The sequence below is a fragment of the Oratosquilla oratoria genome, chromosome 11 (assembly GCF_046742065.1).
Source record: "Oratosquilla oratoria isolate Oo_2021 chromosome 11, ASM4674206v1, whole genome shotgun sequence".
In the NCBI taxonomy this organism is placed as follows: Eukaryota; Metazoa; Arthropoda; class Malacostraca; order Stomatopoda; family Squillidae; genus Oratosquilla; species Oratosquilla oratoria.
In genome coordinates this window covers 20,165,598-20,188,126 of record NC_134787.1, presented here as the reverse complement: position 1 = coordinate 20,188,126, position 22,529 = coordinate 20,165,598, and the positions used below count along the sequence as shown (strand labels likewise).

Sequence of the window (22,529 nt, the reverse complement as noted above, 5' to 3'; positions counted from 1 at the left end):
GAGAAGGAGGGAGAGGGAGGGAGGGAGGAGAGAGAGAGAGAGAGAGAGAGAGAGAGAGAGAGAGAGAGAGAGAGAGAGAGAGAGAGAGAGAGAGGGAGGGGGAGAGAGAGGGAGGAAAAAAGAAAGGAAGGGAGAAGGAGGGGGAAACAGAGGGATGGGGAAAATGAGAAAGACTCCCACATTATACATACGACCACACCCATACAGTATAAGAGATACATCAACTAACGTCACCCTTCTCCTGCCACAGGGCGACCCAAACCACCTCCTCCTCCAAGAAAGGCGTCGCTCGAGGCCCAGCAGTCGGGCTTTGAGGGCTACGCCGAACTGGCACCGCCCTCCACGCCCACGTCACGCCCACAGCGGCCGCCGCCCCCACACCACGGGGGGCCCCCGCGCACCCCGAGCAGTAGCAGTACCAGTGGGTCGGCCTTGAATCGAGCAGGACCTCCTCGGCCGGATCCACCCCGCCTTGGCAAAGACTCGGTCTACGCCAATCTTGGTACGCATTATGCGCTGTTCACAAGTGTCATTGAACACCTGAACACAACACTCTTCACAACATCCTTTGTAAGCGAATATGAACACTCGCGATATTTTTTTTTTTTTTTTTTTTTTTTTTTGTCTGACTTCGTGAGTTAGCTCAAGACCTGCCTGACGAAGGGCTCTCTATCTCCTGCAGGTGACGTGCGCGCTCCCATCACGCCGCGGAAGCCAGGTCGCAGCGCCAGCCTCCGTGGCGACGACGACCGCGAGAAGCGAAGGGCACCACAACCTCCATACGCGCAGGTGGGTAGCTCACCTGCAGAGGTGACAGGTGTTGACGATACCTGTGATGTTACACCAGGTGCTGGCACCTGCACAGGGCAACGTGTACCAGGGGATGATTCTGATTTTGCGCTAGATAGCGACACCTGCACATGTGACATGTGTTGACACCTGTCATTATAAAACGTGATGGCACCTGCACACATAACACGTTTCAACACCTGGGTTATGGCACCAGGTGTTGGTACCAAGCAAATTACGGCAGATGGCACCTGCTTACATTTACAGGTGTAACAGGTGTTATACGTGTACCGTTACACCAGGTGTTGACATCTATGCACATATGACAGATGTTGATACAGAGTAAACTACACCTGTTCCAAATGGTATGGCAGGTGTTGACACTATGTTGTTCCATCAAGCGTTGACATCTGTACAGATGTGGTCACTAACGCTTTTGGACAAGACTGTGTTGTGATTAAGAAGAAAAGGTTTTCAAGGCTTATGTACAATTATCATACCAATGCTTTCGTCAAAGACAGTAGCAGTTATTACGAAAATAATCTCCGTTACAGGTCACAGTCGTTAACGTGGCACTATGGGCACAGGTTCCTGTTCACTAATTGTCATAGGGTGTTATTACAAGTGTAGTTTTGTCACGGGAGAATTTTCATCACGGCGGTATTTTTGTTATGGTGATGTACATATATATATATATATATATATATATATATATATATATATATATATATATATATATATATATATATATATATAGATATATTGTCACGGGGTATTTTTATAACGGGGGTATTTTTTTCATAGGGGTATCTCTTTAATGACATACAATAGATACTCTCATATCAATGCTCAGATGCCAACGACCCCAAGGCAGTTATTAACGTCTCTTGGTTCGTTCTGGACAGGGTGGCGATCAACCCACGGGGCCCGCGGGGGGCCGCAACGGCAAGGGCCCCGCGCCCTCACGCCCGCAGTCTCACTACCAGACCGTATCGTCCGGGTACGGGATACCGGTAAGTTATCACGAATTACCGGGCCACCGGTGTACCGGTGATGCGTGTTTCGTGCGACAAGTATGTGTAGTGCATCCTAAGCAAAAGTGACCAGATTTAGCATAATTATGCTAAATTTAGCATTGATTCCCTAGAAATAATGCTATATCAGTAAAGTCACAGAAACAGCATAGCTGGGAATAAAAGATTCTGATTTTTTTTTTTTTTTGTCAATCTGGCATAATTTCAGCTGCATATCCCTGCTGGAGAAATTTGGTCACTGATCCTTAGACTAGTTTCTTCGTTTCTAGATCCTGTCTTAGTATTGATTCGTTTTACCTATAGACACATGTGTTGAAGATGTTACTAGAATTATAATGTTCAATAGCTTTGTCCCGGAAAACCGATTAGAATCTTTGTTAATCTTTGATTTCCGGGATAACTATGTATTACTTGACTCCACTGGGTGACCTGACCTGTTCTTGGTGACCTGACTACTACGTGAAGGCCTGATTCATTCATGGTAATACGACCCCTTACCAATGGCCTGACCCAATTCTGAGACCTGACTTACCTCACCTTACCTGACCCTTCCCAGTGACCTGACCCTTATTGTATGACCTAACCCACCTCAGTTAACCTGGCTTCCCAATTACCTAATCCCTAACCTGAGGCACAACCCAACTCAGTTGACCTCATCCCTATCCTGAGCCCTGATCATTCCCAATGACTAAACCCATCTCTCCGGTGACCTAATGTGACCCAACTGCCGGGTCACTAACTTCCTTCTCTCTCCTCCTCCGCTGGGGCACTCCCCCACCCCCACTATCATACCACTAACCTCAAGTTATACCTCCAATCTGATTTTCCCCACATTCACTTTTACCACCATCACCACCACCCCGACCTCATCCTCACTCTCCTTGCCCCATCCATGGGTCCCTGCTGGCGTATTCGGGATTTAAGACTGGAAGGACAATCTTACCAATCTTCCAGTATCTGGAATCATAAGAAATGTTCAGAGTTGGGAGAGGTTGTGCTCCATGGCTACGTCACCTCTTTGTCTTCCTCCTCTCCTCCTCTTCCCTGAACCGACCCTATCCCCACTGCCCTCCTCCTCCTCCTCCTCCGTCCTCTCGAGGCTCACCTCCAACCCTAACCCACGGCTCCCGCAAACTCGCTCTACGCCTTAACCACCATTTCCAGCAGCCACTCATATCTCCCCAAGACCCTCCTACTGCGCCTTCTACGGGAGGTCGCGTCTTCCTTTTTCCCCACTTCGCCTAACCTCCATGTCTCCTCGCCCTCGCCTAACCCCGGACCACGACTTCCTCCACACCAGCAACTCCAGCGTTCGTCCTCCCCGGCCCTTTACGACCTGCCCCTCCCCTGTCGAGGACGCGGCGCCCCACCGGAGGAGGAGGTGGAGAGGGAGGAGGTAACATGTGACGGCTACATCGTGCCCCAGCAGGCACTCCACGCGGTCGCCACGGTAAGTCAACTCCACAAAACTCCTCCCACCACCACCGCCGCCGCCGCCTTGACGAGTACACTCCCTGACTCCCCTCCCCCACGCCTCTCTCTATCTCTCTTTCTCACTCTCTCTCTCTGTGCATGAACTCTTACTTGGACTCTTCCGCATGGGATTCTGTTAGTGTGCGGGTCCTCACTTCTGTGCATGCGACGAGCAATTGCACCTGCCTGCGCCACCTACAGGGCACCTGTCTCCTTCCCCCATAGGTTGCACGACCAAACCTCGTAGGTTACTGGACTCACCTCCACCCATAGGTTGCATGACCCGTCCACGATGACGATATATCACGTCACAGGTGACACGTGGTTCACATCTCAACCTGACACACATCAGAACTAAGCAAATATGTCCTTCACTGTTGCGTTAGCCTATTTCCATAAACAAAGTTTCTTTCGTAAGTCATTTGATGTATAAAAAATGTGTATCACAAAATGCACTATCAAGCAACAGTGATTTCACGTAGACAAAACTGAATTACAAAAAAAAAAATACACATTAACATAATATTGATTACATGTTATGGGTCAGAAATGTTGTCTGCAATGGTTCCTGTACATCCGCCTCAAGGACACCACATCACCCTTTTTCCACCCACAGAGCACCTGCTTTATCCCTCCAGGACACCTGGCTCACTCCATCCCCATCCCCCTAAATGGGGAGCCACTCAGGACACCCCCTTGGTATGAAAGTTTCCCCCTCAACGAGAAACTCTTGAAAATTATATATATATATATATATATATATATATATATATATATATTATATATATATAATAATACATATATATATATATATATATACACATACATTGTGTATGCGCATGTATGTGTACGAATACGTGTGTATGTATATGCATGCGCACGCATGTTTTAATGTGAAATTTACCCTCCATGAAATCTTTACTTTTCCAAACAGATCACCCGGTCTACTAATATTTATTTCATTATCTAATCTCATCAAATTATCTTATTTGTTTATTTATTTATTTTTGCATGAAAATGAAAATGAAATTTCGTTTTGGACAGAAGTCGACGAATACACGTGAGGTCAGAAGATCCAAATCAATGTACTCCTCAGGCTCAAAGGCTGAACAGGTGTGTACGTGCGTGCGTGCGTGCGTGCGCGTGCTTCTCCCGTATCCCTCATTTAACCGTCTTAAATTAACAGATCGAGTATCTGCTATGTATAAATCGCAGCTGTAGTTCTCAACATTGACCCCTTCCTTGCGATGTATCTTACAGAACTTTTGTTCAATTCCTGGGGTGATTCTGTTTTGTTGAAACAAAACTAGTCTCTAGAACGACGGAGACCCCGTTTTTGTTCAACGACTATTCCTACACTGAACAGAATCCACTGGCAATTACTTTAACAAAAATTCTGTCGAATACGTCACCCGGTTGGAGAGGTTAAAGCTTGGTAATCGCTTCCCCCTTGTTTTTGTTTTACTAAAATATTCTTCAATGGCGTGAGTTCGGTAGCCGAGATCGAACGGGCGGGCTGGCGTCATTACGTCATAACGCGTAACTGAACAGACGTTGGAAATGGCGGGAAACTTAAATACGCTGGGTATGCAACAACCCCCCCCCCCACGTCCACCAGCTATTTCCAAAGGTCCTATTCGCTTAGAATCATCAAGGGACTGTCTTAGATACGATCTCTGAGGGGGTGGGGATGGGGTCGGTTGCAGACATGAAATTGAAATTAGATAATAATATATATAGGTAATATCTATTAAGCCCCACACATATTTTCAACTTATCGCTGTCAAAGAGCATTCTTAGTATAACCAAATCTTATATACAATTATTTCCTATTTTTTTCGTGTAAGTTGGATAGATTAATGTCATCAAATCAGAAACACAGAAAACCACAAAAACACAGAAACCACAACACGCAAGCTTAACCAAATATTTCTGAACTTAGTAGATAATTGGAAAATATACTTATATAGACATTTTTGCACGAAGATACCGACCCATATCGTCATCTACCTATTGAACTGCTTTACAACTGTTAAGATGAAAAATGTTAACTGCTCTCTCATTTTTCCTTATTTCTACTTCATGCAAGACACGTACGTTTATTTTGAAAAACAAAAAATCTCAATAGTTTCCCGTTACAAATCATCTACAACATTAGCTTCCTACGTTTTTCATTTTCGTACTAAATTAATAAAAATAGTCCCAATCTAACTTACCTAGTAAACTAAATTTTTTAACGCACAAGGAAAATACGAGTATATCTGCCTTATTGATTATAACCATTACAGTTGATTGTTTGGTTGTTCGGCGTAGGCTTCGTCTTACGTTTTTGACCCCCTCCTCTTTATAAAGTAGTTAAAGCCAGAATGAATCTTAATTTAAATCGAATTTGCCTAACGTTTCAGAACCTCCTTATTCTGCCCAAGGCATGTAGGGGAAACGTGAGGACAAAGTTGGAAATGTGTCGGGAAAGGGTGCGATTGTCCTTTTTTTTTTTTTTTTTTTGCGTCATCGTTCATCATTTTCACGTCGTTTGCCATCTGCTGGTTATAAATTGTACTGTCAAGCAGTCTTAGCAAAACACCTCAACTATGAAAACTATTTCACCGTTTTAACAATTTTATACGGCGAATGTGTGGATATTCTCATATTTCTATCTCTTTTGGTATATTTACTTAAGCAATACGTTGATGGATTGATTGGTTGAGTACGTCACAACCCGCCCCGAGTTCAAAAGCGTTTTCAAAGGTTGAGTCAGATTCAACACTTCCGTGAATCAGATCGTATCATCGTTATTTTCCCAGTTTTCCCGAATCCTTTCATCAGAAAATTATAGAACAAGAACTAATAAAGATTTTATCGAGAATAGATGTTTGGAATAACGGGTTCCAAACGGAACCAATCACAGTACGAGTTCAACTCAACGGATTCAAAATGGATCCATTCATGGTATTATCTATTGTTAATTCTGCATGACATTAATACCATAAGGCCTATAGCCGCATCGAAGTGTTCAAATATTCTAACACACTGGCACACTAACGCATACGTGTACACTAACATGTAGATGAACCGTAGTACTTTATACTTACCAATTCTTGTTGCTGCAGAATGTAAGCATTCATTTACCAAATTACATAGTTTCATCTATTTTCTGTCACTTGAAAATATTCTCTATCGTGTCGCAACAAGCATGTCTATTAACATATGCATCCATATTTTAGGTGCATGCAATTAATTTTGATTTGTGATCACTGGTAAGTGTGCAATTCCTGGTCCTTCCGTCAGTACTGTCCATTTTGAATGTCCTCACTTCTTTTCAAAGAACACAGGTTCTGTCTTTAAAAGTGTCACACTTTTTTCACTTTTCACAAGATCAATTCAACATATTTTGACTGACAGAGCCTCAATTTCCCAAACAGACAATCGGAACAGTTGACTACAACAAATGTAGGATGTTTCGGCCAAGGACGTTGTTGCCTTAATGTTTCGGTCTCGGAAACTATCGACTTCGGACATTTAAGCGTAATTTCTTATACACACTTTTTAAACTCCTGTCATGTGAATTATTTTTCTTGATAACATGATATCGAAATAAATAACAATTATCGTTTTTATTATGATTAACCAAGAAAACATATACTTACTTGAGCAAAATATACTCCATATTCATATATAATAAACACACATTTACAGATTTATTTTAATTCAAAACATTACATTCAATGCATAATTGATTTCAGACATTCAAAGACCGTTTTATGGTTATCTTGCATATCCTCAATAAGGTGCTTAGATGTGTTTGTAGATCCACACATGCCTCATAGGCGATGACTGCATCAACACAACTACATTCAACAACTTGTTTACATCAAGGCTTTGAATTAAATAACAACTAATTTCTAATTAACGAACAAATTAAGAAATATCTTGTGAATAAAAAAAAAATTCTACAAAGCTAAGAATCAACTTCAAAGTAACTTACGATAAATTATAGATAAATTGGTATCATGTATATTTGACTGAGTGAAGATGTACTAACTAGAATGTAATAAATACGTTAGAAGACATATACAATCGGCCGAAGCGTCTAAGGCCTAAATGTCCAGAGGCCAAAACGTCCAAGCACGGACAACAAATCGCTGTCATTCTGTCATTTTGTGGATCACATACAACGCTCTTTTCAAGAAAATTTAAAACATAGATCAACATATTTACACCACAAAATATATCATAACAATTAGGAGACAAAATAAAAAAAAATAGAATAGACGAACTATCATTCAATTTCGTTTATTTCTGACGAAACTGATTTAATCGAATTGTTGTTCAAAACAAGTCCATTGATGTCTATTTGATCTGCTCCACTTCTGACGATATTAGTTTTCATTTTAATGAAGATAAAGCTAATGCGGATTTTCTCAAACTTGTCCAGACACACAACATAGCCCCGGAAGGCTCCTCTTCCTCTTCCTTGGCCTCGGCCTCGTCTTCACGTCCGGACAAGACGAGCCGCCTGAGTGTTCGGCGTGGGTCAGCCCTCCTACACCGCACCTTGGAGGATCAGTATGGTGCGGTGGTATCTGCCAATCTTCACGCGCTCTCTAATCTCCTAGAGCAGGTGAGGTTATCGTAGAGGTTTTTATTATTAAGATAATTTCTACAAGTGCTAATTACCTTATCCTGAAATAAGACATGACGCAGAATTTGACTACAGCATAAACTAATTTTAGCATGGTTGCTTCATGCCTAAATTGAAACTGGTATTTGACATTTTCATACATTATGTCATTTCACTGTATATATTTGTCAATGCCCGAAGTCATAATTGATGGATTCGAAAATAGTGTTGTAGAATCGCGTCATAAGTGTGATAATTTACGTGTTCGTTAGAACTCGACAATTCATCGCTTCAAACATTTGAATATCTAAATCAGACCTTTATTCCCTCCAAGATCTATATATACCCTAATATACTTTAATGAAATATTTCCATTACGATTTTGATATCCAAATTAAATTTTGATCGCTAATCTTTGAATTAGAGATGGCTTCTAAGACTTGCATAACGTAATCTTCGTCTTTATTGGTGTCTAATGAAAACCTATCCACAAGATCTAAATATATGGACATGATTTAAGTTACCGAAATATAGACTAGATCAGACCTTATCATGGACCTAACCATGCCTGTTCTCCTGCAGTTATCACAACGACGCGTTCCCTCTGGCTACGAAGAGATCGAGCGAGAAGTCTCCAGATGGGCCGACATCGAGCTGGGCGACGCCTGGGCGACGGAGGGCGTGGCGGGGCGACGTTACTACCCAGGAACCGCCTGCGGGAGTGACGTCACCGTCATGATCACGCCGGAGGTCAAACTTGAGGCCCACTACCTCCTGACGCCTCTGCCCATCGCTTCCTTCAAGGACCATGTCCCCTCCGAGCTGGTTTCTGCTAAGGGTGGACACGTGCCTTCTTCAGTTCCAGGTGAGCTCCTGGTGGAGGAATCTTCTGAAGACCCTCCCCCCCCCAAAAAAAAAAAAAAAAAAAAATATATATATATATATATATATATATGTATATGCGTGTGTGTGTGTGTGTGTGTGTGTGTATGTGTGACTCCATCACTTTGCATAGTGAACGTTATAACATAGCTGAACACAATAACATGTATGACCGATAAACCCCCGGGCTTACCTAAGAATGTTGTTCAACTGAACACCATTTGTGCTCAGTTCAAAGGGACAATTGGATGTTCAAAAGATAAAAGCAGTCCAGATGAACCTGTTCAAGCTTACTCTCACCTTCAAAGACTTTGTTCTGGTGGACTCCGGGGGGATTTCGCCCAGCGCGGAGGGACGTTGGGTTGCTGAAAGGTTCAAATCAACCTCGACCAATCCTTTTGGGCTCAAGTGTTAGCTTCAGGGTGCTGGTTGACATCTTTCTCTTTCAGTCAGCTCAAGACGGAATCAATGGACACTGACGGACTGGCGTTGTCATTCGCATAATGTCCGAAATCGTTCTGACGACTGTCTTCCCTTTCAGCCACGGTGTGGGTGCTTCCCCGTCTGCGTGTCAGCTCCCTCCTTGAGTACGCGGCCATCCGCCGCTCGCATAGGGCCCTGTCCACAGTCAGCTGGCACCAGGAGGTGTGCCTGCTCGTCCTCCAGTTAGTCACGGCCCTCAAGCACCTCCAGGCTCAGAGCGTCGAAGAAATCTCCATCGACCTCGTCCTCGTCGCCTACGGGGGTTCGGACGCTGACCCTCGGATGCTGGTGCTTCCTCCTTCACATGGGGCGGAGCAGGCGTCCAGGGGGCTCATGTCCCTCTGCAGGTGTGCGATCGCAGCTATGTACGTCCTCCTCGGAGTGGAAGGCGCCGTCGAGAAGGCGCAGAGGGACTATTCCGTGGCTCTGCCATCCAACGTTGAGATGCACGCGCAGCTCTCGGCTCTCGTTGGTGTCCTTAGGCAGGAGAGAGCTGGGTCGTTGTCCAAGGTAAGAGAGTTAAAAAAAAAAAAAAAAAAAAAAAAAAAAATGATGATAATAATTATAAAATAATAATTGATAGAATATTTATGGAATAAGTACATAAATAAAGAAAAATCGTATCTTTTATTTTTTGTTGAACGCAATTTTCCCTTCTACAGGTAAAGTGTGCACTGGAGTTCCTCCTGTGGGGCCCCGAAGACCTGAGCAGTCAGGGGGCCGAGTCGGAGGACCAGGAGGCCACCCTCCAGCGGTGGCTCGACCTTGAGCGAGCCACGGTCCTCCACAGTTTGATCAAAAAGGTGCCTGAGCCACAGGTGGCTGTAACCTACAACCTCCTCTTCCTCGTCCGCTCCAACGCCCGGGTGCTCCGGGAGGCGGCCAGCCTCCTACAGGAGCCAGAGGTCACCATGTTTTGATCAAAAGGACCTCATTCGTTCGCTGAGGCTCTGCTCTCTTACGGCGCGACTGCCACGTGGTCCTCCCCCTCCAGGCACTGGACGTCGAGGGAGGTCTTCGTCGATTTCGTCCTCGTCGCCTACAGGAGTTCGGTTGAATAGTTCTCCAGGACCGCTGTGTCTGTCTGCGCGTCTCTTCGTGTCATTTGGTGCTCACCCTCTCATCCCCGTCCCCATCCGTTCCCTCAGCAGCAACCCAATCCCATCTCCCCCTCCCCCCTACCTCAGCTTTAACCCCAATGCTCCCTTTTGTTTGGCCCTGACGAAGGACCAACCTTAATGATTAACCACATGTATACATACTTGCATGTACGTTAGATGGGGGAATGAATGTGTATACAAGTATTTGCACGTATGGAACCTGTGTTTATATACATGAATTTATATGTGTGTACATGCATGTACATATATATAGGTCGCATGTATGTGTGTCTGGTTAATGAGTTTAAGTTTATGTATGTTTATTCTTACATGTACATCTGTATGCACCCATGCATATTTTTGTGTCAGTATATATTTCCATTATCTCATAGGAATGTGTGAAAGTCCACGAATGTTTTTCTTCTTAATTCTTTAAGAGTAACTCTTTACTTTAACCAATGGACGGGATTGCTCAAGATGCCGACGGGCCTAAACGACAATAAAACGACTCCTCTTCTTCTTTCCTCTCGGCCTTCTTCTTTACTCTCGGCCTCCTTCTCCCCGTCTAAGACGTCGCCCTCCCAACCTCAGTTTGTAGTCGAGGTTCTTTGCAGACTTGCAACAAGGAGGGACCCAGAATTGTGTGTGGGGGGTGTTAGCCCACTTCTTATAACATCTACCCCCCTTGAGGTTCATCCAAAATTTTGACACCTCCATATGCACATACATTATGGTGTGAATTAAGAAAATGAATAGATCTAATTTTCGTCCCTTCCTGTTCTCAGGAATCTTGTTTCAGGTCTGCTTGTGTATCCTTGGCTGCAACAAATATTATACAATGTATCAGTGTATCATAGTAATGAACTGATAATATATACAGATATATATATAAATGTATATGTACACGTCTCCGGTGTATAATAGTATGATGTATACGTGTATAATGTATAATAATATAACTTAGATAATATGGATGTGGGACATTTGTCATCACACCAAATCAAGTCATATTTGTTTGTGCCAGTGTGACAAACACGTGATGTGTTGTGATGTAGGATGACGTGACGAAGAGACAAGACTCATTGTGATAAGGAGATACGTGACGCCAGATGCGTCAAGTGACAGTAGTGTGACGTGACGTGACACGGCGCCAGACGGCGTGACAAGTGTGTGACGGGGTCCCCACTACCTCCTTGTAGCAAGGGGTCCCCTCTGTAACCTTCTAGGTTGTGTGTACATACTGTAGCATACGGCAGTTGTTATATATTGTACAGACTTATTTGTTACCCAATAAACGTGCCACAGGACTCAGAAAATAGTGTTTCTTTATTCTTAATTACTCCTCCATTGGTGGGAATTAATGCCAAGTGTTACCTCAAGGAATGAGGAAACAGTTACCTTCTCTGAGGGGGAAGGAAATGGGCGAGGAGATTACCCTTACCTTCATGACATTAAAAAAAAAAAATTATGTCTGTTTCTACAAATTTCATAATGCCATTATTTCTAGTTCTCTTTACTGTTTACACAGTGCATTACAAAACTAATTTTAAAAGTACATATACAGGGCAGTGGGAGAGATGCAGGGATGACCCGTCATCCAGAAGGTGCCAAGATAAGAAGGAAGGAAGAGGGTAGAGGGGAGTGGAGTATGTAGGGGATGGAATGGGTGGAAGTGGTTTCTATGCCTTTGTTTTTTGGCTACCTCCCTTATAAGGGGGAAAAAATCCTTTGGTATATGTATGTACATATACAGTACCATTTTGTAAGGTGTATAAAAGACAGTTTCCTCTCTAAATTTATTTGTATTTCGTAGTGATTGCTATGTGTACATATGTCACAGAATGGAAGGGGAGGAAGCCAGCTGTTGTAGTCGACTTGCAGGTTTGGTCTTCAAGAAAAAGCCTAGAGAATCTATTGTACCTTGTTGACTTGTTCATCAAGCTTCTACAGTACAGCGTTACTAAATCTCATATTTCAATCTCATAACAGATGTAAATTTAAGTGAAAATAACTGTAAGTAAATGTGTAAGATCAAGTATAGGGAGATCTTTTCCAAGCCTCAGTTTTGCGAAAAGATAACGTCCACATCCCACGCAGAATTCCCCCACTTTCCGGCAATGATAATCTTTACATATTCGGAGTGACAAATGCTTGTAGCTGCAACCCTTGTCCAAATATAAAAAAACTGCAAAATCTAGCTACTCCCTAAGCAAATGCATCATTACAACAAACAGAAGGACTCTTGTGGGGAAGACCTCAGCGAGATGGGCCACCAGTGGCAAGAACACTTCCTCCCCCATGATGAAAAAGAGGGGGCTGCCCTTGACAAGGGAGGTCAACATAGAGGGAATCTCCACAGCAAGCAGGAACCCCAGAGGAGGACCTCTTAAAGAAGTCTGCTGCATCTTGGGGTTCACTACTGACAGGAAAGCAGGCTTGGAATGCTACACACGTCAATATACTGCAGGTCTGATAAACTATACAGTAATACATAACAAAAACACATCGAAGGTATGACATAAGATTGCACATTGTTTTCCCAATATAAACACTAAAAATTCATTGAATTAGTTCAGCTTTTCCACAGCTCGACCTAGCTGCTACTACAGATGCTGGCTACATGAAACATTACCAGCAGTTGAGATTAAAAAAGAAATACAACATGAAGTCAACTGTGACCGTAACAAAGTCGAGGACCAACCAATCCAAATGTGACCAGAACAGAGCAACACAATTTTTTTTGCTTGTGACTCTCCACTTGTTGCACAGTTACAGCTCATTTACAGACTCAACACAGTTGTCAGTGACAACTCACCTGTCTCAAATAGCAGCAATGCCACTGAAGAGCGACTTTGCCGACATACATGTGACACCATACATAAATCAATATAATCACAGTTACATGTCATAAAAAGTTTTTATAAAAGAATGCTTTCCTATATCTGTATACACAATCAACTGATCACCATGTCAAATCAGTGACTGCAGCTGTGAATGTATATTAGCACACTGGTTACATTAATTTTCATTAGAAATGTTTATAATCTATCTCATCTAGATCTATATGGAATAATTTACTTCTACTTAAAAATTTGGTAACAGAGAAAAGATGTTGTCTACAGACATATCATTTATGTCAATATAACCCTTGCATCTACCAATATGGGGAGGGAGGGAGGGAAAAATCTAGGGCCTACAATAGTGTGTGCAAAACACTTTCTATGACCTTACAAGATCATAGCACCTGCAAACACAATGTGAAAGCACAGGAAAGGGTATAAGGGATCTGTATAAGAATTGCTGATGAAGATTAAACTTAATAATACTACAAAACCCAGCATTTCAGTGATAGGTGGAATGCCATAACTTTCAATTTACTTTTTCAAAGTATCATTACCACACGTAACCATCAAGTCTAGAATTTAAACTTCTCTATGTAAAAAGGTTCTTCAGTATACTGCATGGCAATTTGAGCTGGAAAATTTTCCTATACACTTTGATTTAAAGGGGTTACTGCAGACAGCAAAAAAGTTGCCTAGTGTGTTCCAGGTTTACCGCGTACAAGAAAAGAGGAGATAAATTTGGTCCTAATGCTGGTAGTGGCAACAGCTATGTTGTCACTGTTATCCAACTGGCCATTTACCAGCTTAATGGGCACCACATGGAGCAGGTGTAGAATCAGAAACAATGCAAGTAGTGTTATGATAATAATAGAAGCAAAGGAATGTATCATGAAGAACAAGAGTCTTGGTGTAAAAGAAAAATATAAAATGTAACTTTTATAAGTAAAGCGAGGAAATGACGATGTACAGACCTTCTGATCAGATATATATACAACCATTTCAGCCCCGTTAAAACCGTTCTAAATCAAGGAAGGTACAACACGGCTGGAAGAAAACTTAGAGAGGCTATCACTGGTACCATCACTTGGAATCAAAGTAGTTTATAACAATCAAATGCCAATTTATAATTTTACAGTCTTTACACAAAATATATATCATAGATGCTTGGGATGGTAAGGTTTTTCATATCCAAGAATGTCTAAATGGATTGTACATGATTGTCAACAACTTGTGTACAAGGGAAGACTTACATTCAATAATTTGGATATACAATCATTAACACACTAAATTCATGCATTGCATATGCTTACACATGTACATTCATATTACCTTCTGTGAATTATTACATACAAATACATATATTACACACATTTGTATGTATATATCCACATGCACCCTCTCTACACATACATATATTGATACTTGTACATGTATACATATACACACATAAATAGACCCTTTCCCATTTTAATGAAGATGGCCCAACCAAAGCATACATCCACCCTTCACCCATATATATATATATATATATATATATATATATATATATATATATATATATATATATATATATATATATATATATATATATATATATATATATATATATATATATATATATAATATATATATCCAACCAACTTTAGCATCTTTCTATGGAGAGGTCACTATCCCACCCATCACTGGAAGCTCCTAATACTATGGAAATGTCTAGGAAAAATAGTTTCAATGCCCCTCCCATAAAATAACAGAGTAAAATTCATAACAATTATTTACCTTTCCCTGCTTTCCCTTTCAAGAATTCCCATGCTTCATCTTCTTTTTCTACAAATATATATACCCTTCCCCACCTGAACCAATTCTATCCTTTTTACATACTAAATTCCTTTTATTTTACAACAGGGAGCTCCAAGTGAAGGAGTAATGATTTTATGACTATTCTATTCCCCATGATACCCATAAGGAAAGGGTAGAAAGCAGTGTAACTTCTTCTACCTACTGGTGAAGAGTTTTTGTATCTCCATGCCTCCTGTAAAAGTTTTAGGAACATGTGGATGGGTCGAGACCCTCCCCACTTTGATCTAAAGGGTCAATTTGATGAAATTGTACACCAACACACATGCACACATCACACAAAGTAGTATTATTGGGGCTGAGAGACATACATGTACACATACACACTGATAACTAGACATTATTAGGTAATCATATTAACACACCATAATCCATGAAGTGCCCTAATCAAATAGTGATAATATATCATTAACTTTTTATAAAATAAGTACATGACTTAAACGTTTACAATATCATAAATAGAAATGAACATATATGCAAAAAAATACATAAATGAATGCTTGACGGCAAATCATATCTACATCACAGATTAACTTGTGTTGTGCAGAAACTAAAGAACAGCTGCTGGCAATAGTTCAGTATCATCCATCTGGCAACGGTTCTACATCACCCAACTGGTATGAGTTCTGCGTCACCCATCCATTTCTTCTCATTTCCCAAACTGTATGAAAATCTCAGAACAGGCTTCAGCAAGATGAGTATGAAATAATTTCAAATGGTTTCCTAAGCTTACAACACGGGTGGTTATCACATGTCTATTTGACCTTTTTTTTCCATAATAACAACAACTAACTTCTTTCACAAACAACAAGAGTTGCACACACTGCTACCCAAACTACACCAACCCAATGGACATGAAGCATCTTGCAAAACTTCTTCAGTCAATTACTTGAGGTGTGCCGAGTCTGACGTATCAACCCCGACATATGTTTTCCTTGTCCACCCGACTCTATGATACCACACTTCAGTATCAAGCTCTATTTCAAGTGGAGGAGGATGCCCCACTTCTTCAATATTCAGACAATTATCACTTCATGGTATATCTCTCAACCATTCAATTTCTGCATGTTGTATTTTCGTCAGTTGGTGCACTTCAACATCACGTTCAACTGAAGTTTAAGTGACACGCTGGCTGACTCATTAACACGAATTTCCAATTTGTTAAAAAACTATTAAACGAAATACATTTTTCTATATACATTTAGCAAGGGAATATACAGAATTAAAGACAATAAATCTGAATACACTTAAAGCTGTGCCAAATACCTGGAAAAGTTGGCATGTTTTGCACACGAGTCCCACGGCAGCATCAATGAGTAACGTGCACCTTTGCTATGCTCTCAGCACAGACTATAAATCTCTATAGCTCTCTGCAGTCACGACATCACACGGTACAAAACTATCACATTTATTCCAGTGAACATAATATTATCAAAATCGGTGACCACACACACTCATTTCGCATCTATTCAACACTCACTCATACATACATTAATTTCACACACATGCTCGTTGCTCTTGATGTGACACTGAGCCGTTGGGACACCGAGGCTCCTCCTCACACTTGACCTCAGGTAACTGCTCGATGAAAGCATCCTCAAGGGTTTGGGATGTTTTACGAGTTACTTCTTCTCTGCTGCCATCAACGACAGAGGACGAAGAAGAATGTCTTCCCCTACCCTCTTCCTCATCATCATCCTCTCCACTGTATTGTGAAGAAAGAGATAGTTTCTTTGGTGAAGATTCGTTGACATCTAGCTTGAGCCTCAAGTCTTCCGTGTCTTCCAAGTCTGATTCTGGGCCACTACCGATGTCTAAATGCTGAAGACTCATATTCTTGGTAAGTTTGCGGTTGACTGCTGTGAGATGTGCAATCTGTAGTTCAGGAGTGAAATTCATTAAATAATGGTTGGTTAACTTTTCAGGATAACTTAAATTATGTGGTCTAGCCTAACAGCATAAGTTTGGCTTAATCAGCAAGATTGCTGCTGATACCATACTTGGAAACATGAATGTATAATTTATTTTGAAACTTTAAGTTCTTTAAGACACTTGCTCTGTTATACATAACGGAAATTACATGACATGCAGAAATTAAAACCTAGTATAAACAACAAAGTTTTGAGAAGCACCTGCATGAGAAGTGTATTTTCTTAAAACTACAACATTTCATAATTCTTACTGATATATGAAAAGGACTATACCATGCACCAAAAATTTGCAACAATATACATTTGTTTATACTGAATGACTATTTCTACATTAGAAATTCAAGGACATTTTATACTCATTTGGTTGAAGTAAACTTATTTTTTATACACCTCATTCAATAAACCATTAAACAAACACGAAAAAATAAGCAACAGAACATTCAAGGAAAGAGAGACTTAAGAAACATGCATGACTGCACACCAAGATGGCATTTCTACATCCTGTTGATTATATGCTACCATGCAAGAACTTGATTGTGTTACAAGGAGAACTTACTCTGTCCTTATTTCTTGTGAGGCTGCAAGTGCACCAGTGCATAAAAACAATTAGGCAATTTGATTACAGTGATCTTAACATGTGAAAATAGGCCTTCTGGCTTCTTAGTGTTTTAGTGCAATCATTTATACAAGCAGTGACTTATGCTGATGATAACTTGAATTTTAATCCTAATCAGTCATTTAGGAGAAAACAAGTTCAGTTTTAAAAACTGCGTATTTGAGTAATTCCTGTGATATCCTTCCACGTTTCTTTTCGTCTTCATTTCATTTCTATTCCAAATTTAGAAATGTTCTCTACTAGTCACTTTCTATATATATATACATATATATCTATCTGGAAATCACCATCCTGGTAATCACTAAAAGCAGAATAGTGAAACTTAGAGGATGCTGAAGTCTAATGCAAAGAATTGGCCCAGTGTGTATATGTGTGCATTGTGTGTGCGCGCAGTCCTAAAGCATTGATGTTGCAAAGCAGATTTTCAAAACCAGAGTATTAGACGACTATGAATATGCCCAAGTAAAAGACAAAAACACTTTCAATAGAAATTGTGTGCACGCATGTTGTCTTACAATGTGGGGATGACGTGTAATGCTACATACAAGTCACTCATCTGGTTTTAACTAAGTGAATGTATATTTTCGATTAGTTCATGACAAAAGTTATTCTGAGAGGATATTTACAACTTTGACACAAAATTATAAAGGTTTTGCATAGCAAATGGGATCTGTTAAGACTTGTGATTTTTTCTTTCTTTCTTTTACATTAGACATTAGACTTGTTCTGAATTTTTTTTTTTTTTTTTTTTTTTTTACATTAGCTTTTCAAAGAGGTGAATGAAGATCGGTGGAAGTCCAGGGTACCCGGATTACTTGGATACACAATACTAATAATCATGACTGACTAAAATATTCCAATCCCTCATATACAGAGTTAGTTTGTCTAAATATTTCTAAGAACTGCAAGGCTTGGATCAGAGAAAAATTCAGGATAAAGTATTTGAAAATCTGTTTTAAACATCTGTGCTCTTGCGTGAGAAGAGCGACAACAGACTTGCTAGACACTTTAAAAAAAATCAAACAAAATCCGATGTATGTATGCATCAGCTGGTAGCAATATTAACATTTTGAAAGGCACGTAGGGGGGAAAATAAAGTCTATACAAGAAAATGTTAAACTATCATACAAGACTAACTTATACTGCCTTGAGAACTTGTCAAAGATATGGAAATTAAATAGGGAGGGAGACACAAGAGATGAGAAGACACAAGGCAAATTGTTATGATGGAAAGGGACAGTTTGGGCTCAAGACATGTGATCTAGGCATACCATGAAACTATGGCTGCAGAAATTAAGCATAAGCACACTTTAAGAATTCTTTGACAACAATGCTAGATTTCCTATTGGCATTTAAGCCCATCAATACTAGACAAAAGGCCAGCGGATGCTCTTGGGGGGGGAGGGATCATCAATGTGAGTATTGTATGCAAAAAATCAACACGTGTTGCAAATTTCATTCACAAATGGTTTAAGGTAAAATAACTTGGCAGTCTTTCAATCAGCAGTCTTGTTTTTCATTATTTTTCAAGCCTTCATTAAACTGTAAACACATCTTACTAATAGCTAATAAGTTCCACACATCAAAGAATGGTTGAAGTTCCTTAAAACAAACACAAAATAATGTGTAATAAATTCTATCTACCTAGATCTATATACCAAGGGTTTTTTCCCCTTACAAGGGAGGTAGACAAGTCAAAAGGCATCTACCCATTCCCACCATTACACTCCCATCCACCACCCTTTCCTCCCTCTCTTCTTAGCTCCCCATGGATGAAGGGTCATCCCTGCCTCCCACCCACTGCTCTGGATCAGAAGCAACGCAGCAAGACAAAGTACATCCACAGAAAAGCCACTAACAAGGCAATTTCTAACACATGGAACAAATTAATGGTCAAAACATTTCTGAAATCCTCTAGTATTATTTAGGCTATTTCAATACACTTAGGTCTCTTATTCTGACACCAATTTCCACTTGTGCGGATGTTTGGGCCTGGGACAAAAAACCCACTTCAGGAATTGTTCCAGGACATAAAACACCACCCCAAAGAGGGTTTATATCCTAGACTCAAATGTCCTCACAAGTGGCGGTTGGTGAGTGTTGGATTAAGAGACCTAGATGTACAACACTTGAACCTATATATCAATAATACGACTTCCTATCATGAAAATGTTTTCCCTGATGATGTAGGTGGGTAACGAGTACTAATAAAGGCATAATGAAGGCCCTAAAATGTTGCACATGGGATCACTGGGAGTCTTTGTCAACTTACCACCTCTCGGAGCTTTGTCATCAATGCCAAGTTACAAATATTTGCTGCATATCAAAATGTTACATATCACCCCTTGATACCGAATATTTAAGAAATAAATACATGAAAATGCCACAAAAGCATAGGTGAGTTGTGCAATTTCAGGAATATTCTTTATGATACAGAAACAGAAAACGTAAATGGGTGACGACCTAATATTCTTCCTAATCACTGAACCCCAAATTTGCCCTGTGACCTATGGACACCTAAGGGATGATTATAACAACAAACTGATTTTTATATTCATAAAGGGAAACTTACTACACATTTCATACTGTTGCTCAGGTACAGTTACATTTGCTATTCTTTCACACAGGAAGCCTTCCTACCATATTAAATTAACATATGAAGTATAAAAAAATCGTGAAATTTCTGTATCATGATTATTATACGATGCTTGTTGGCTGAGCAAGTTACAGCTTCACTAATGGTGGTGGAGGAAGTGGAGGTGGTTTGAGTCCTGATAGCCAGTAAGCAAGTTTGTAGTGAGGGGATATAATATCAAACTTCCTTTGAGAAAATTCATGACATTAAACCTAATCTTTTGGGCACCCTTCTTCAATACCTTACGAGTATCTGGTAATGCTCCAAGCACTATGAAAAATTTTAAGTTCAAAATTAGTTCCCTGAAACTATGACACTTGGTTGGTTTGAGTATGAAATGACCTTTGGTATGTATGTATGTATGTATGTATGTATGTATGTATTGTATGTATCTTTTATATAGCTTAATCACAATCAGATTCATCATACCCGACACTGCTGAATTTCACAACATTACCAGCTATCTTTCAACTGATCAAGAATACTACTTCACTAGAACTTTCTTTTCTTTATGTTTATGTTTATAGTAATGAAATGGTGATGAGATGTACAAGAAGTGATGATAATGTTGGGCTGGAGATGAATTTAAAATGCAAGAGAATGGAGGAAGTCTACCTATATAGATATATATATACCAAGGGTTTTTCCCCCTTACAAGGGAGGTAGCCAAGTCAAAATGCACGTACTTACTCCCACCCACCACCCTTTCCTCCCTCTCATCTTAGCTCTTCATTGATGAGGGGTCATCCCTGTATACTGCCCACTACCCTGAGTCAGAATAAATGTAGCAAAACCACTTCACTTAACTAGTGACCCCTCCATCACCTCATGCAGAAAAAGAAAAGACAGGGATAATCCCTTCAAGCTGTGTCAAAATATCATTCACACTTAACCACTCCCTACTTCCCTCCAACCCACACCCCTCCCTCCCTTCCTTGCATCACAGTATCATCTATACGCAGCCATTCTCCACTCACCCCTATCTCCTGTCCTCTCCTACCTTGCTCAACAGACATTCCTCTCCTGCTCAATGCTCCTTTCATCCCATCTATTCATCTCATCCTCAGTCATCCCCTCAAGTTCACTCCTTCTACACCTCCTTTACTAATCTTTCTTCACTCATTCTTTCCATGTGTCCAAACAAACCCAATACTCTTTCATCAGCCCTATCTGCCATCTCCTTTTCCACCCCCACACTATCCAACCTTGTAAACCCTACCATACTTCTCTGACATCTCATCTCAAACACATTTAAACTTTCCCCCTTTGCCTCTCTTAAATTCCAAGCTTCTGCGAGAGGTTGAGAGAAGGTAGAGAGCTTTAAGTATTTGGGGTCAAATATAGCTGGGAGGAATGGAAGGTGACTTTTTGGAGTAAGAGAAGCAAGTAAATCAATTTGTTGCAATCTCTCTTATGGATGATCCACAGCTCCCTGATTACCAGCAATGGGCACCGGGTTGGCCTACAAGTCACTCAAGAAAGAAATGTTTTCTGGATATGGTTAGGATGGGCTAGTGTAGAATGAGGTGCTTAGTGTAAATGACTAGGAGAAATGAGCACCTGGGGATGAACAGGTGTGATTATATGGAGAGAAGACATGAAATTTGGAGGCAGAAAGGAAGAACCTAAATGTATTTGAGATGGAGTGTTTAAGACCTCTTTCTTTTTCTTCCTTTAATGATAGCAGGTCTATTGCTCTATAGTCCCTCTTATTCTGGTCACTGTTCTTTGTATTCTTCTCACCAAACTCCTGTTGGGTACAATGCCTGTCAGTGGCTTTGTATTCTCTCAATTTCGTTTGTACATTTCACTTTGTCCAGGGATCATATCACTGCTGTATATTCCAATACAGGGTGCATTAGGCTGTCTGACTTTTTTTCATCACCTCTTCACCCATGTAGTGAAAAGCCACCTTTATTGTTCTTCAGCAATGTATGTCTTGTTCACAAAATTACTTGTATGTTTTCAGGTAGCAGGTTATCCCTTATCAACACTTCCAGATCTTTTGCCTTTTTTCTTTTGTGATTTTTTTTCATCCCACTGAATAATCAAATTATGGTCTTTTTCAACTATTTTCCATTTCTAATACTTTGCATTTTGTGGCAGTGAAATTCCTTCTTCCACCATTGTAGGGTTGGCAACTTTCTACATGTTAAAAATCCATCACAGATGAAAGATATAACAATAACTTCTATTTTCTAAACTTCATCCCCAGCTAAGACTTTCATATATCCTCTTAGTAAACAGTATGTCATATGTTCTTTCACA

The 22,529-nt window shown here is 40.5% G+C and overlaps 2 protein-coding genes across 13 annotated transcripts in view; one reads left to right on the top strand and one right to left on the bottom strand.

The window, feature by feature from the left end:
- Positions 1–11,692, top strand: part of LOC143029629 (uncharacterized) — a 168,234-nt gene extending 156,542 nt beyond the window's left edge. For 3 of the 5 annotated variants that reach the window (XM_076192398.1, XM_076192396.1, XM_076192397.1), the window contains exons 9-16: positions 251–502; positions 683–789; positions 1,695–1,802; positions 3,124–3,273; positions 7,732–7,917; positions 8,500–8,782; positions 9,341–9,792; positions 9,945–11,692. In XM_076192398.1, coding sequence (XP_076048513.1) covers positions 251–502; positions 683–789; positions 1,695–1,802; positions 3,124–3,273; positions 7,732–7,917; positions 8,500–8,782; positions 9,341–9,792; positions 9,945–10,202 — 1,796 coding nt within the window. In that variant the 3' untranslated portion in view covers positions 10,203–11,692. Of the gene's footprint in view, positions 1–250; positions 503–682; positions 790–1,694; positions 1,803–3,123; positions 3,274–4,340; positions 4,410–7,731; positions 7,918–8,499; positions 8,783–9,340; positions 9,793–9,944 lie in introns of all 5 variants that reach the window. The other 2 variants (XM_076192399.1, XM_076192400.1) reach the window with 2 other exon arrangements.
- A 3,142-nt stretch (positions 11,693–14,834) lies between these two features.
- The window catches only part of Evi5 (ecotropic viral integration site 5), a 466,869-nt gene continuing 459,174 nt past the window's right edge, over positions 14,835–22,529 (bottom strand). For 7 of the 8 annotated variants that reach the window (XM_076192387.1, XM_076192388.1, XM_076192391.1 and 4 more), the window contains one exon: positions 14,835–16,954. In XM_076192387.1, the coding sequence (XP_076048502.1) occupies positions 16,577–16,954 (378 nt within the window). In that variant the 3' untranslated portion in view covers positions 14,835–16,576. Of the gene's footprint in view, positions 16,955–17,566; positions 17,589–22,529 lie in introns of all 8 variants that reach the window. The other variant, XM_076192393.1, reaches the window with a different exon arrangement.